This window comes from Cynocephalus volans, chromosome 1, assembly GCF_027409185.1.
Source record: "Cynocephalus volans isolate mCynVol1 chromosome 1, mCynVol1.pri, whole genome shotgun sequence".
Taxonomy (NCBI): Eukaryota; Metazoa; Chordata; class Mammalia; order Dermoptera; family Cynocephalidae; genus Cynocephalus; species Cynocephalus volans.
In genome coordinates, this window is record NC_084460.1 from 186002813 (window position 1) to 186019634 (window position 16822).

Here is a 16822-nt window from a genome sequence, read left to right on the forward strand (position 1 = left end):
AGTAGTGCTAAATATTTTCAGACTAAATTTTCAATTATGAACTAAACATTAATCCAAGGATAAAAGTAAATAAACTTGTTTCTATAAATATTAATAAATTTATAAATAAGAATTGCAATTGAAAATTTAATAAAAATACCTATAACTCTAATAAACCAAATACTGATTTCAATACAAATAACTTTTAAAATAACTCCTCATACAAAAGGCCTACTCAAACATTAAATAAAAATCCTAATCATAAAGAATCCCCTAATGATATACTACAAGGATCTTCTGATTTTTTTTTCTGGTTAAGGAAGAGGCTGGCCTACAAAAACGTACCACATTACTCAATTATTAAGTCTTAATAATCTCTCTCCTCTTTTCAAATAAGTCCCTCCTCTACAAACCTAGTCCTTCTCAATCATGTCTAATTCTACAGTTCTATTTCCTTCTCCCTCTATCCTCACCACCAATCTATCACAAAGATTCAACTTAAATTCTATGAATTCACAAGTCCAACTGCTAATTCGGGGTTAGGTAATGAGATATAACTAGTCTCGATTCTTCTAAGAAGCAAATGTACCAAAATTCCTCTTGCTTCCAAATACACACTGTAAAAACAGCATAGTCCCAAGTATAAGGTAAAGTATAGCTTTGTAAACAGTGACATTCAAATCACCTGAAAAGCTTTAAAAAATTCTGATGCCCAGTCCCACCACAAAGATTCTGATTTAACTGGTTTGGGGCATGCTCTAGGCATCCAGAGTTTATAAAGCTCCCCAGCTGATTCTAATCCAAGGATGAGAACCACCGAGAAAAAGGAATACATTGACATCATGAGGAAACAATCCGACAAATCCAGAATGTGGAACATTCCATAGGTAAAATGACTGTCTCCTCAGTAAACCAATGGCACAGGAAGAAAACGAGTATCAAGATAAAAAGACATTTAAAGATATTATCAATGCAACGCAAGCACCTTGTCTGATGACCAATTCAAACTAAATGTAAAAAGACATCCAGGGAACAAGAGGGAAATGTGAACATGGGCTCTGTGATACTGACATTTGGTGGTACAAAAAAATGGTTCTTACTTTTTAGAGAGGCACTCTGAAGAATTTAAACATGAAATGTAATGTCTGGAATTTGCTTTAAAATATTTCAGCATATTAACTGATGAAATAAATGGCTATCTGGAATGTGCTTAAAAAGAACGGGGGGGGCAGAAAGCAGGTAAGAGATGCAACATTCTTCGGTAATCACTGAGGCTGGATAATGGGTACTTCGTGGGTGGTTCATTATTCTACCTTTCTATATTTGAAGGTTTCCGTTGAGTTTATAAAAATATATATATACCTCAAATAGACACCAAAGTAAATGTAGCAAACTGGTAACAAATTCAAATTCATAATTTTTTTTTTTTTTTAAAGATGACCGATAAGGGGATCTTAACCCTTGACTTGGTGTTGTCAGCACCATGCTCACCCAGTGAGCTAATCGGCCATCCCTATATGGGATCTGAACCCGTGACCTTGGTGTTACCAGCACCACACTCTCCCGAGTGAGCCACAGGGCCAGCCCCATAATTCAAGTTTTTTTGATGATATATAGATGTCTGTTATATTATCCACATTGTGCACATCTGGAATACCTCTTAATACTAAAGAAAAAAGGAGACTCTGGAAGTCTAGAAGCTACACATATACTCTAGACAGAATAATCCTCCTCTATACAGGAGGCTCATCGCCAACTACTAGTAAAGGAGGAAGAGTATACCTACCAAACACACCCAATCAGGCAGGCAATGAGATGACATATATTATAGCCAGATCGGTCATATCACAGAAAATTTAAATGATTTTAAAAATAATATTTTTAAGCAGGGTTTTGAGCAATTCTAGCAGCAAAGGCCAAAAACAGTATTTTAAAAGTAACTTCATTTTAAGTAAAGTAAGTAACTTTATTTTAAATAATCTACTTTAAAAGTAAGTCTCCCAGTAATAACAGCACTACGTGTTTCAAAAATTAAGTATTTGGGCCCGCCCGTGGCTCACTCGGGAGAGTGCAGTGCTGATAACACCAAGGCCCCAGGTTCGGATCCCATATACGGATGGCCGGTTCGCTCACTGGCTGAGTGTGGTGCTGACAACACCAAGTCAAGGGTTAAGATCCCCTTACCGGTCATCTTTAAAAAAATAATAAATAAAAAAATAAAAATTAAGTATTTTTCTCTCCAGTAGCATGACTGCAGTGCTACATCAATAATGCTTTTTCTGCTCCTCGGATAAGGCTTTTACATTACCAACAGGAGTAAAACCATAAAACAGAGCGATCCTTTACGCATTTCCTTGACTTTAAAAAAAAAAATCCATCTCGAAATACCAAACTCAAGAAAACAAATCCTGACAAGCAGAATTTTTAGAAATCACTCTTTTTAAAATAATCACTTGTTTACCTCAAAAAAAACTCTAAAAAGGCAAATATTAAAACTGTTACTTTTGTCTGGCTTTAAGTGTTAATAATACTTAACTGTCCATATAGACGACAATCTCCTGGTTCCTTTCTTTTATTCTTTAAGAATGGTAATAACATTCTACCACCTTCTGCTTACAGGTCTTAGAACCATGGTAAAAGATCATTCAGAAGTTTTTTCCAACTGTTTTTCTCATACAAGATGGTGAATGTGGACGGACAACCAAAGAAATCCGTTGTCATTAGGCTACATATATTAGATAAAAATTGGCAAAAACGGTCTCCTGAAAAATGTTTTATACCATTAAGGACAAACGAATCCCGGCAATTGCTGTAACTGTGGATAAAATCTAATTACTGAAAGTAAGTAAACAGGTTCACAAAGCTTAGAAAAAAAGAAGTGTAATCCACGTAAAATAGTGCTCAAAAAAAAAAAAAAAAAAAACTTTCTATTTAGAGCCTGAATTGTTATGTACAGCAAGATCAGTGTAAACTCATCAAAGTAAGTCAACTTTCTAGCGTTCGGTTCCACGTGCCGGCCGGCCAAAAAACAAACTTTCTAAGGCTATATTTAATATTGTTTGGTTAAGAGCAGCAAAAGCATATTCACACAGCGGCAAGATTTTCATTACGCAGCTAACGAAGAAAGGCAGGAACGCTTCTGCATTTTCAAGACCCAACGACTCTATTCCCAGGGAACAAGTGGTGGAAAGACCCGGGCGGGGCGAAGAGGAGGCCAATCAGAGCTCGGGCTGCGAGTGTGGCCGACCTGCTGCCCGCGCCGCCGCACGCCCATAGGCGGCCGCACCTGGAGACCCACCCCTGCCGCAGGACTCGGCGCGGGTGTCGCCCCCACCACCGCGCCCCGAAGGCTGTTTCCTGCCAAAACAAACCCAGCCGCCTCAAAACCAAAACAAAACCCCACGGGGGGTTGGGGGGAAGGAAGGCCCGCTGTCCCGGGGCCGCCGGGCCGCCCGCCCCCAAGCGGCTCGCACTTCCCACCCGAAGAGCCGGACCCCGGCGGGGGGCGGCGCACGGCGCACACGGGGGGGACATGGTCAGTGCTCACCAATTCCTCGTAGCTCCTGTTGTGCTCGTTGCCCTCCCAGTCCAACCTCTTCGGCAACAACTGGAAAGACACGAAACGCATACGAGTGACCACCGTTCCGGCGCGGGCGCGGCAGCTGGGTGGGGGGCGCGGGCGGGCACCCCTCGGGGCAAGACCGGGAGGAGGGGCGGGAGGGACGCGGGGACGGACGGGCACAGACCTGGTACTGCTCCAGCTCCTGCACGAGCACCTGCAGCCGAGAGACGCGCCGTCAGGGCTGGGGGCGGCACGGGCACGGGGCGCGCCCGCTGCGTCCCCCACCCTCCACCCGCGACCCCAGGCGGCGGCGGCCTCGCTCTCTCCGCCGCCGCCGCTCGCGGCCCCGCACTCACCTGGGCCGCCCTCCGGCACGGGCCCGCCGACAGGTACCGGGCGATGAGGAAGTAAAGCTCTGCGGGAAGACGGGAGTCGGGTCAGGACCGGGCGGGGGGGCCGGGGGCGCCGGGGAGGGGGCGGCGCGGCTCGCGTCTTACCCGACTCGATGAGGGGCACTGGGCGTCGGGCGGGCGAGGGCTCCGCCATGGCTAGGCTGGGGGCGGGAGAGGGCGAGCGAAGCGTGTAGGCCGTGCCGAGGCCTGACCGAGCCGGCGTCCCCTCTCCTCAGGCGCGCGCCGCCGCCGCCATGCCGTGCGCGCCGCCAGCTCCCGACGCCTCCGCGGGGGACGAAGTAGTGCCTGCGCGGAGAGGAAAATAGTCCTTCAGCGCGGGGAGCCGTCCGGCGGTACCGACGGACGGTCGCGCCCCGCCTGAAAGAGCGAGCCTCGGCCCCCTGTCTTCCGTCTCCGGGTGTGCGGGAAGAGTATGTGACCGGCGAGCAAAAGCCTGGGCCGGGGAGTTGGTGGCAAGTGGGGGAGGGGAGCGCGCGTGGACCAGATCCGTCCGCGCGGTGAGGCGGCCGCCCGGCCTTTGTGAAGCGGCACGGATGCCCGGCTGCGGCGCGAGCTGGGGGCGGAGGTCTGGCTCGCGGCTGGGCGGGGGCAGGGGCCGGAGCTGGGGGCAGGACCGCAGACCCTCTCAGGAACCGGGCCCCGGAGGCGGGACCGCAGGAGCTTAGGGGCGCCAGGCCGCCCCAGGCTGCGGGTCCGGTTGCTCCAGGTCCCTCGGATGGGACAAATCATGGACGGTCATCTGGAGCCGGCCTGTTTGCCCCCCTCTCCGCAAGAAATCGCTCGCCTCGAGGACGCGAAGATCTTAAGACAGGACCTGCGCGCCACACCGCAACACGCAGAGGAGAAAGTCGCCCGGATGGGCTGTCCCGGGGGCGGGGAGGGGGAATGCGGAGCCACGGGCTGGGGGAGGGGCCGCTGCGGCTCTGGCCGGGGCTAGCGCGGGGCCCTCGTGCGAGCCTGGGGGTCTGCAGGCCCGGACCCTGGGTGGCTTGCCCGGTGTAGCAAACATTTACTGAGCGTCTGCGTCGCTACATCCATTGCGGAAGAACGATGAATAAATAAGACCGAGCCGCAGTCCTCAGAAACCCAAGGTCTACTGATTAACCGCGCACACACAAAAAGAAACCAACGGTCTGGTAGCGAGGAGGTGTTAAATAAAATGCGGTATAGTGTTGAGGGTGTGCTAGGCAGGGAGACCGGCCCAAGGCTGGTGATGGCTAGCTGGATTCGTCAAAGGATGGATAAGAGAAGGGGACTGTGGGGGGAGAGGGCGGTACAAACAGGCAGTAGCCCATTCCAAGGAAGAGACGCAGGACACTTGGGGGAACCGTGTGTGATTAAGATTCTCTTGGAAGACAATAGGATTTGCGGCAGGAGAGGTGGATAGGAGCAGAAAAATTCCCTTAATTGCCATGCTGAGCTTCTGACCTAACTGAATTCATCTCCTCAGCGCATCCAGTGTGCCCTGTTCTGAGCCCTAAAGTACAGCAGTGAGCAAAACAAATACCCCTGCCCTCATAGAATTGATATTCTAATGCCTACTCAGTAACAACCTTCACAGCATACAGAAGTTAACGTAGTGTTTAAGATCAGACTCGGGTATGACTCACTTATCTTGGCTCCACCAGCAATTACATGTGTGACCTTGAGCAAGTCACTTAAGCTCTGGGTCTCAATTTTCCTCACCTGTAGACTACAGATACTCAGGTATTGTGCCTACCTCAGAAGGTTGTGAGGATTTAATCAGTTAATGTGTTCCTAGCATATAGAAAACACCATATACAAGCCAATTATTTACACCAAATAGGAAAAACTCATGTATCTGTGAGATAACAATCCAGATATGTTTGGACTAGTGCATTAGTAAATCTGATCTTATATCTGTTAATTCAGCAAGAAATATCAAGTGATTAGAGACTTTAGTGTCTTTTAGGGGAAACATGAAAGCGATAATGACAAGATACAGGGCAGAGATAGAAAGGAGAACAGCTTGCCTCTGGGAGAGGGAAATGTTAGGGAAGTTTGAGTTTTCCAGACTGCAATGTGTGGAAAGGGATTTCAGGCATGTGAACAACAGAAAGAAGGTCAAGGCATGAGTATCATTTTAAGTTTAAGGAACTCAAGTTTAGTATGACCGCTTGGGGCAACTTTGGAGCAGATGGGAACCATTAAGTCAGAAGTTGAAATTGGGAGCAATTGAAGGTTTGTAAGCAAAGAGGGATTCATTTTCTACTTTAAGATGTATTTGAGAGGGTTAAGATCAAGAGGCAGGAAAACCGCTTAGTAGATTCCTGAAAGAGAAATGAAGATGCATATAGGGCAATGGTTATGTATTAGTCCGTTTCGGTTGCTTATAACAAAATACCTGGAACTGGGTAATTGATAAGGAAAATTAAATTTATTGCTTACAGTTTCTGAGGCTGGGAAGTCCAAAGTCTGTCTGGTGGTGGAGACACTGACCCAGGAGTCTCACGTTGGAAGATGGTGGGAGCAGAGAGAGACAGATTCTTTTAAAGCCCCGGGAACCACACCCCTGACTACCATCTTTAATCCATTCACTACTACATGGTCCTACAATCCAATCACTTCTTCAAGGCTCCACCTTTCAATTACCATAATAGGATTTCCCACCTCTTAACAGTCACAGTGGGGGCTAAGTTTCTAATACATAAAACTTGGAGGACACAATTCAAGTTTCAGTGAGTTTTGGGGGGACATATTCCAATCAACTACAGGTTATAAGGTTGGAGAGGAAGAGACGAGTTCAGAAATATGTAGGACATTAAATCAGCAAGATAAGCTTAGGGTGGATTAAGAAGGAAGATTCACAGAAATCTCCAGTTTGGGGCTTGGTAGGTCAAGGTCGTGCCACCAACTGAGATAGGACAAACAGGCTGTATGTAGCTAAATTGTTAAGATGGATAACTGCTAGGAATGACTTGATTATTTAAAGTTACAATTATATTCCTGTGAGACAGTGTGATCTGTTGCATATACTCCTGTGAGACGGTGTGATCTGATGCTACAGGATTACCAAAATTAGCAAATAACAAAGACACAAAGGAGAGAATCTAAACTTTCAAAGATTGGCCAAGGAATTATATATTCCATTTTGTAAGTGTCTCATGAAGTAAAAAACAGCCCCCAAAAGGGGTTACAAGAATTAATATCACAAGCATTGTTCATTGTCCAAAATTATAATTCTGATGTGGGGAACATGATAACCATTACAAGAAATCAGAAATTATGACAGGAGTCTTCCATTCCAAGAGCCCTGGTAGTTTCTTTACAACTTACTCTGACTTCCATGACAAATGCTCTTCCTAGATTTCAAATAGAGACTCAAAGATTTCTGACAAGAGGCAGAATATCTTCTGCACTCAGTCCCCAAATGACAAAGACCCAGATTTGACTTATATGCTTACCCAGTGGAAGAAAGGGGATACACTGTCCATCAACAACTCCATATTGGGTACCTGCCAGAAGGGGTCTCCAAACAAGGGGAGAATCATGTACGTATCTCTCACATGGTTTAATCCAATCCATTTCAAATGAATACACTATGGTTTGCTTTTGGGTAAATGGAAATAACTTCTCGGTTTTACCAAAGGAGAGCTGTATGGAGAGCTAGATTATCAAAAAGTTGCTTGGTAAGCAAAGGTTGGGAGATCATAACAACTGGTAACATTAAGCCATAATGCAGTCACCCATCTCCACTACAGGGATGCATCTTCAGGGAAACTATGTTTTAGCCTTTGGCAAGCAACCCCTTTTCTGGATAAACATCCCTCATCATCCAAACAGCTTAGTCAGGTTCAGTCAATATGCTCACTTCATGACAAAAATGTTGAGGTCCAGAGAGATTGAGAACAGCCAAAGTCACATACTAAGTGGCAGCCAGGCTGCAAGCCCAGGTGGGACAGTGCTACCTTAGACTGAACACAGCACTGCAATTTTCTGTCTCCCTTCATCATATTTCACAAAGGAGGAAAATGGGGCCTGCAAAGCAGGAGATTTACGTAGATTGCACAGTTACTACCTGAGACAGGTGAAATTTGAAAATGCACGTGATAAGTACATACATGGTCTTATTTATCGCAGGAAACTCTTAGATTCTGTTATTCCCATTTTAAGAATGAGAAAACTGAGACTTAGAAACTTTAGGAATTTGTCTAAGGATGGAAAACCTTTTAAAAAAGTAATTCAGTGGGGCCTTCCAAGTCACCAATGAGGAAGTCCAAAAACACTGAGTGAAAAGCATATCTGGAAAATGGTGAGCAAACCAGTGTGGTTCCAATAGTTCACATAGGAGAGTGGTCAAAAGTGAGGGTTGAAGAGTGGGTTAGGGTCAATTTTGAGAGACTTTGAAAAAGAGATAAGGAAATCAGCAGTGGAGATCATGCGAAGAAAATTAGGTACATAATTCAAAGTCTAATTTGTTATGCAAATGTGTGTTAACTGAATTTAGATTCATTCAGCAGACATTGTTGATGCATGCATAATATCAGTGTAGTTCTAAGGGACATAAAAGTAGGTGACATTGGACCTCCAGAACAGTGATCCCACAAAACAATCAGTACATGGAGGTGAAATCAAGCACACAGAAACCTGGATCATTTCCTTCATTCAACAGATTATAAGGCAAGCACCGTGTGGTAAACACTGGCTCCTGTTGAATAAAATACCCTAGAAACAGAAGACTTAACATCTTGATAGATATTCAGAAGACTTGAAAGAAAAATGAATGAAGGTGTCTGATATTTTGATAGACCCTCAGTCTCTGGAAGACCTTGCATCTAATTCCTGAGGCCCCTTCTTCATCTACTGACAATGTCATCTTCCCCTTGGGACCTTTTCTTCTCTTTAAGTCTAACCCAGACAGCTGCCCCCTTTTTTTTTTTTTTTTTTTTTTTTAAAGATGACCGGTAAGGGGATCTTAACCCTTGACTTGGTGTTGTCAGCACCACACTCAGCCAGTGAGCGAACCGGCCATCCGTATATGGGATCCGAACCTGGGGCCTTGGTGTTATTAGCACCGCACTCTACCAAGTGAGCCACAGGCCGGCCCAACAGCTGCCCCCTTAATGCTACTTGTCCCTGCCTCCCTCAGCAAATTGTTTCCACATTTATCTCTTCCCTCTCCAGCTTCTGCCTCTCCCTTGTCATTGGCTCCTGTCCCTGTTTGTTCACAGCTTGCAGGCATTGGGCCGTGTCTGTCTCCAAGTCTTACTAGTACTTTGAAATGTTTCTCACAGCATTAGAGAAAGCACAGTGTGCTTGGACGAGACCTTGGGAACATGGGAGCTGGAATCAGAATGTGTCTGTGTTTGGACGTCGGAAAAACCTCTCGGGCTCAGTAGTTTTTTTGGGTTTTGTTTGTTTTAATAATCTTTAAAATGAGGATAACAACTAATAAATAACATGTGTTGAATGTTTTCATATCCTGGGCACTGTGCTAAACCATTTACATGTATTATATAGTGCTCATGAGATAGCTAGAACGTGCGGGTTGTATGTGAACATTTCCTGAGAATGTCTGTAAAGCTCTGAACAAAGCCTAGTTCTCAACATGATGCTGTTGTATAAAAATAATTATTTTTCTCTCCATTCCCACTTATTTCAGGCCCTCAGTCATAAAAGAGCTTCCTCAAAGTCCCCATCTAATTAATTAATTCTATCACTACTTTTAACCTCCTTAAGTATAACTTAACATATTAATTCTCTGTTCAGGCCGTTTTCATTCCCTGTCACCTCAAACCCAAACTCAATGGCTTTGCTTTTAAAGCTGTGAGAGACATTCTGCTCTCCACCCTTCTACCCTGCTCAGGAGAGCAGACTGTGCACTACAGCTGTGGGCTCACTGGCCTCAGGTTTTTAGTGGGATTCATCCAGTGAGGAGGCCTCAGCCAGAGATGGAAGGGTGGGAGGAGAATGAGGTTGGGATTTCCATGTTCCCAGCACCCTTCCTGCAAGCCCACAGGTTGGTGGTGGCTGCTTTTCCTCTTCAGAAAGCCACAGTTCATGTGGCACAGCCCTTTCTCCATATAGTGACCCTCTCTGGGTTTTAATACCACTGTCTCAGGGCCGGCCCGTGGCTCACTCGGGAGAGTGCAGTGCTGATAACACCAAGGCCCCGGGTTCGGATCCCATATACGGATGGCCGGTTCGCTCACTGACTGAGCGTGATGCTGACAACACCAAGTCAAGGGTTAAGATCCCCTGACCGGTCATCTTTTAAAAAAAAAAAAAAACTCTCCTCAACTATCCCCATTCATTATGCCTTCTGTTTTCTTCCAGAACTGTGTTAGCTACTAAATAAAGTAGCTAACATAAATGACACCAACGTTCTGACTCTATCCCCTGTGGCTGTCCAGAACACCCTCTCTCCAGTTCTCTCTTCCTCCTGCACTCATATTTCTTCATTGTCTATACACACCTTGTCCTTTACCTTGAAAGGATCTACCTGGATCCCTAAACTCCTTCCTTCACAAAACCTTTTTTAAATCATGTAGGCCTTTGCTAATCTCTTCAAAAATCTTAGAGTCCGGGCCGGCCAGTGGCTCACTTAGGAGAGTGTGGTGCTGATAACACCAAAGCCAAAGGTTTGGATCCCTATATAGGGATGGCTGGTTACCTCGCTTGGGAGAGCGTGGTGCTGACAACACCAAGTCAAGGGTTAAGATCCCCTTACCAGTCATCTTTAAAAAAAAAAAAAATTCTTAGAGTCATCTCTCTTTTGTATCACAAATGCAACCTGTCCGTAAGCCATCTGATAAGCTTATCTTCAAAATATATCTAGAATCTAAGCCCTTCTCACCTGGATGAGCACAACAACCTCCTAAATGTCTTCCTACTTCTACCTTCACCCTGTTACCATCTACTCTCAACAGGCAGGAGGGGTCCTGTTAAAACCTAAGTCGGATCTGTCCCTCTTCTCATAATCCTCCAATGGCTCCCATCTGACCCAGAGGAGAAGCCCAAGTCTTACAAGACCCACATGATCTGGCCTCTTTCTTGCTTCTCTGACCTTTGTCCTACTGTTCTCCTCTTCTGACACTGCTCCAGCCCCGCAGGCCCTGATGTTCCCCAGACATGCCAGGCACGCTGCTGCCCCAGGGCCTTGTACTTACTGGTCCTTCTGCAGGAATGCTTGTCTTCTAGAAAAACTGCATGGCTCCGTCCATTCCATCCTTCAAGTCTTGGCTCAAATGTCACATTTTCAGTGATACCTTCCCTAACTGCCCTAAATAAAATTAAAACTTACCTCACTCTGTACCCACATTTCCCTTTTCTCCTTCCTGCTTTCTTTTCCTCCATAGCACTTTTGACCTTCTAACCTGCTATAAAATTTGCTCATCTACTTTGTTTATTGACTGTCTCCTCCCATTCTATGAAGGCAGGCAAAGATTTCTGTCTGTTTTGCTCACTGATACATCTCTAGAGGTCTTACGAAGCCTAACATATGGTAGGTATGCAATAAGTATTTATTGGATGTTTAATGAAAAATTGCTCAACCAGGCAGTACCTCAGACATGAAATAATTATGCACTTGACATTCACTTGTAAATCTTTTTGCAGTTGTGGTCATTATATCTGAGGAAAATCCCCAAAAACCTGTTGGCCCATAGCATCCCTGCCAAGGCCAGGACTTTTGAAGCCACAACTCCTGTTCCCAGCAGATCTTTCCAGCTACGTGACAGCCAAAGACTTTCAGAACTCCTCTCCCCATAAGGTCCAGAGTGTCCTCTGGTAGAACTAGGTTTTGCGTTTACTTAGACATGGGTTGGTTTATTTCCTAACCATTGCAGATTAGCAGAGACCAGGATATTGACCAGTCAGTGTATTCATGTTACTTAAACAGAGGAGATAACAAAACAAAATTTATGCAGTCATAGGTAGCGCAAGAATTATCACAAAAGGAGTGTGTTCATTATAATTTTTGTTTGTTTGTTTTTGTTTTTGGCATCTTACCAGTACGGGGATCAAACCCTGGAGCTTGCTGTTATTAACACCATGCTCTAACCAACTGAACTAACTGGCCAGCACTATAATTTTTTTGAGTAGGCTAACTTTTCATAACAACAACAACTAAAAGATACAATTTTCTACACCAAGCCTACAAAACAAGATTTTGCCAAAATCTGACCTCACAAAGGTTTCACATTCCACAGGATTTAATTATAAAGCCTTTGCAGAAAGCAGACTATAAAAGAACATCTTGTTCTTTACAGTAAATAAACAATTCAAAAACTCAATTTCATGCTGAAAAGATACAGAATATATATAGATTTACCTTTAAGCAGATCTTAGTCGTACATGGCTAATGCTTTCTGATTAATAACTTTAGAATTATGAAGATATAAATTTCAGCTTTCTCTTTTATGTTTATAACAAGGAATGATGACCAGCCCACTACTTTGAATTTTCTACAGTCTTAGAACTTTTCAAGGATTCTAGTTGCTTGGTTGTCTCAACAAGATGGGGATGGGTTGACATGTCAGTATAAAGTTTCTTCAGTTGCAAAGAACACATGTAAACTCAGTTACATAAAGGAGGAGATGCATAATCCGCCTGCTGGCTCCTAGTCACACAGCTTTCCAGAGCCTCCTAAATTCCCCACAAGAATCCTAGGCTGTACAGTATAGCACCCATACCCCACAAGGATTCCATCAGGTGGGAGAAGCTCTTTATTTGCCACTCTTCTGGATTTTTTTAACCTTCTGGGCCCTCTTTCCCACCTGACACTTCTTTTTTTTTTTTTTGTCTTTTTGTGACCGGCCATACTGCGCTCAGCCAGTGAGCGCACCGGCCATCCCTATATAGGATCCGAACCCGCGGCGGGAGCACTGCTGCACTCCCAGTGCCGCACTCTCCCGAGTGCGCCACGCCACGGGGTCGGCCCTCCCACCTGACACTTCTACAAGCTTTATCTTCCTGCCACCAAATACAAAACACTCCACTTTTCTGAACACATCTAGCAATGCAGTCACTTTGGTGTAGCTACACACAATTTTGACCCAAGAGACATTATGTCACAGCCTAAAACAAAATAGACCATTATATTTTCATCATTTCAAAAATTAACCATGTAAGAACTAGATATATTCATGTGATCCCTAAGCCTCATTCCAGTACTGAACTTCACCCCATAGCCAATTCCTGGGGCATGGGATGGGCGAAGAAGAGTGGGGTAATAGGAAGGTGGGGGACAGAGATGGAGGCAGGCTCAGGAATGGGAGGGATGAGAGTGGAGCAGGATAGCGGTTACCTTGAGATCGGGATGGTGACTGGAACAGGGCTTCTGGAGTTCTGGTTATGTTTTGTTTCTTAAACTGAGATGTATTCACTTGGCAGGCAAACCTCATATAACAGGAGACATGTTTGTCAGTTTGCACACAAAGGGTATACACATCATTCTAAGCAAAGTGACTGCTCTTTTTCTGGGAAACCCTGTCATTTGAATGGTCTACATCACAAAGACTCTGCTTTCTCTCTTAAACTTATAGCCATTATACTGTTTTTTGGGTTTTTTTGTTTGTTTTCACTTTTCATTTTTAAATAATTTTAAACTTACAGGAGAGTTAGTTCAAAAACAGCAAAAGGAACTCCCATGTACCTTTTATCTCAATTCCCCAGTTATTAATAATTCTACCACATTTGCCTTATTGGGGTGTGCGTGTGTGTGTCATTTCTTCTACACTTATTAGTGGACACTCTACTTTAAGGGAGAACTTCACTTCTCCCACATTTATTTCTTTATTTGTTTGCTTGCTTATATCAGTATAGATTCATGGGTTCCTATTTTTTCATTGGGTCATAATCTATCACAAACACTATGGAAAGCTGTTGGGCAATCCCTACTAAAGTTGAACCTATGCATATTCTGTGAAACAGCAATTCCACTTCTCAGGTATATACACAACAGAAATGCATATAATGTGTTCACCAGATGACATGCATAAGTATGTCCCCAGCAGAACTATCTATAATATCCCCGAACTGGAAACAACCAAATGCCCGCCAACCACAGAATGGATAAACAAACTGGGCTTATTCATAATAATGGTACACTATACAAAAGATGGGAATGAATGTGTAATATAAATGACTCTCACAAACATAAGAATTGAGCTATAGAAGCCAGTCATAAAGAGTGCACACTGAATGATTCCATTTATATACAGTTCAAGAAACAGTAAAGCTAGTCTATGGCATTAGAAGTCAGGATAGCGGTTATTCTCGGGATGGGGATAATTACCAAAAGGACACTTCTGGGGTTCTGGTTATGTTCTGTTTCTTAATCTGAGATGTATTCTCTTGGTGAAAAACTCACTGGGCCACATCCTTATGACTTACATACTTTTTATACATATGTTATACTTCAATAAAAATGTATATTAAAAGAAAAGAGGTTAGAGAGCAGCCTTATAACACTAAGGTCAAGGGTTCAGTTCCCCATACCGGCCAGCTGCCAAAATAAAAGATAAGGGGGCCGGCCCGTGGCTCACTTGCGAGAGTGTGGTGCTGATAACACCAAGGCCATGGGTTCGGATCCCATGTAGGGATGCCCGGTTAGCTCACTGGGTGAGCGTGGTGCTGACAACACCAAGTCAAGGGTTAAGATCCCCTTACCGGTCATCTTTTAAAAAAAAAAAAATTTAAAAAAAAAAAAAAAGATAAGGGCTGGCCCGTGGCTCACTCGGGAGAGTGTGGTGCTGAGAACACCAAGGCCCCGGGTTCGGATCCTGTATAGGGATAGCCGGTTAGCTCACTGGTTGAGCGTGGTGCTGACAACACCAAGCCAAGGGTTGAGATCCCCTTACTGGTCATCTTTTTATAAACAAAATAAAAGATAATAATAAAAAGAAGAGAGATATAGGGAAACTTCCCCAATGTACGCAGTAGTCAGAATAATGGCTCTCTAAAGATGTCCATAACCTAATCCCTGAAACTGGTGAATATATTACAATACATGGCAAAAGGGACTTTGCAGATGTGATTTAGTTAAGAATCTTAAGATGGAGGAACTGTTCTGGGTTATCCAGGTGGCCCAAGTGTAATCACAAAGGTCCTTCTAAGAAGGAGGCAAGAAAGAGTCAGAGAGGCAACGTGGTGATAGAAGCAGAGGTCAGAGTGCTGTGCTTTGAAGTTGGCAGAAGGAGTCACAAGCCAAGGAATGCAGGCAGCCTCTAGAGGCTGAAAAAGGCAAAGAAACAGGTTCTCCCCTGGAGCCAGAGGGAGCACAACCCTGATGATACTTTGATTTTGGCCCCCTAAAACCCATTTTGGAATTCCAACCTCCACATTTATAAAATAGTAAACTTGTGCTATTTTAAAGCCACTAGTGTTAATTTGTTACAGCAGCAGTAGGAAATAAATACAGTGCCAGAAGCAACATTTAAGATCTTGATAATCTACTCCAGGATTTTAATTAATAACTTGCCAAATTACATGAAACAATTGAATTCATGGTTCAAAAATTCCAGACTCTGGGAAGGATACCTGTCTCTTCCCTCTTAGCTTAATAAGATAATTCTCAAAAATAGGTTTAAGGGGCTGGCCAGTCCAGGGTTTGATCCATGTACTGATCAGCTGCAATAAATAAATAAATAAATAAATAAATAAATAGATAGATAGATAGATAGATAGATAGATAGATAGATAGATAGATAGATAGATAGAGAAAGAAAAAAGAAATTTAAAAAAATAATAAAAGACTTCACAGATCCCTGTATCAGCCAGCCACCAAAAATTAAATAAAAATAAAACAAAATAAAATAAAGACTTTGGATCATTGTACTGGCCAGCCACCAAAAAAACAAACAAACAAACAGAAAAAAGCACATTAAAAAAATGGTTTTAGATGTGACTCCAAGCAATTTAAATATGAATGATTAGAGTTACTTTCATCTGGCCACCTAAAAAAATTTTTTAACTAAGTTATGGCTTTTATCAATAATTAAGGTTCAACCACAGAAAGCAGACCACTAGGTAAGTGCATGGCAAATTTGACCTCATGCAATCATGGAAGCTGGTTATAAACAGTGACTGTAAGGCTGTCTTCCTTTCTGATGCTGGAGCCTAAAGTCCACAGGACAGGTAGTTCACAGGAAGAGAAGAAGCACATGACTTGGCGGAGAGCAAGATCCAACAGGAACCCAAAAGACAGACTAGAGCCTGAGACAGTCTCTCACTGCCTCCAACTTTGAGGATGGAGGTGCCCTGTTGGAGAAGCTAGCACTCTCTGGCAAAGAGCTAAGTCACACCTGGCCGAGGAGTCAGAGAAGGTTCAGGAGAATCTGGAGAGAGGTAGAGTAGCTACAGAGAGGCTCCAGGCCAGCTGCTGGCCCATGCCAGACATGAGCCAACCAATAAGCAATGAAGCATGTGAACTCCAACAGCACCTGGACACACTGGCCAGTGGACTGTAAAACACAATACGGTTCTTGCTCCACTTCTGCATTCCCAATCTTGTGCAAAATGTATTTCATAGCCCTCCCTCACCAAAATATACATGGAAGAGGGGGATGCAGTTCAGCTTACCAAGTGGACATGTTACAAAGCCACCACATGGCTGTGCCCGTATTAGTCACACTACCATCCTTCACTTCATCTGAAAAATGTAAACAATAACAATCACCCATAGATTTTCATGGGAAAACAAGCTAAGACAATAAATTAGATGCTCAAAGAATGTGTTTTTGGTTTAATCTCATACAGATGATTAGCTCTTTGAAATGGTGGAAGAGAATTATTTCATGCAAATTTAAGATTAGTGATTGTCTTAGTCCATTTTGTGCTATTATAATGGAATACTTGAGACCGAGTAATTTATAATGAACAGAAGTTTATTTCTCATGGTTCTGAA

General features: G+C 43.8%; 1 protein-coding gene across 1 annotated transcript in view; it reads right to left on the reverse strand.

Annotated features, from left to right (window-relative positions):
- BRWD1 (bromodomain and WD repeat domain containing 1) overlaps positions 1-4357 on the reverse strand; it is a 119275-nt gene extending 114918 nt beyond the window's left edge. The window contains exons 1-4 of the mRNA XM_063078496.1: positions 4039-4357; positions 3898-3956; positions 3726-3755; positions 3527-3586 (exon numbers count right to left, since the gene is read on the reverse strand). Coding sequence (XP_062934566.1) covers positions 3527-3586; positions 3726-3755; positions 3898-3956; positions 4039-4087 — 198 coding nt within the window. The 5' untranslated portion in view covers positions 4088-4357. The remainder of the gene's footprint in view (positions 1-3526; positions 3587-3725; positions 3756-3897; positions 3957-4038) is intronic.
- Positions 4358-16822: the final 12465 nt, after the last annotated feature.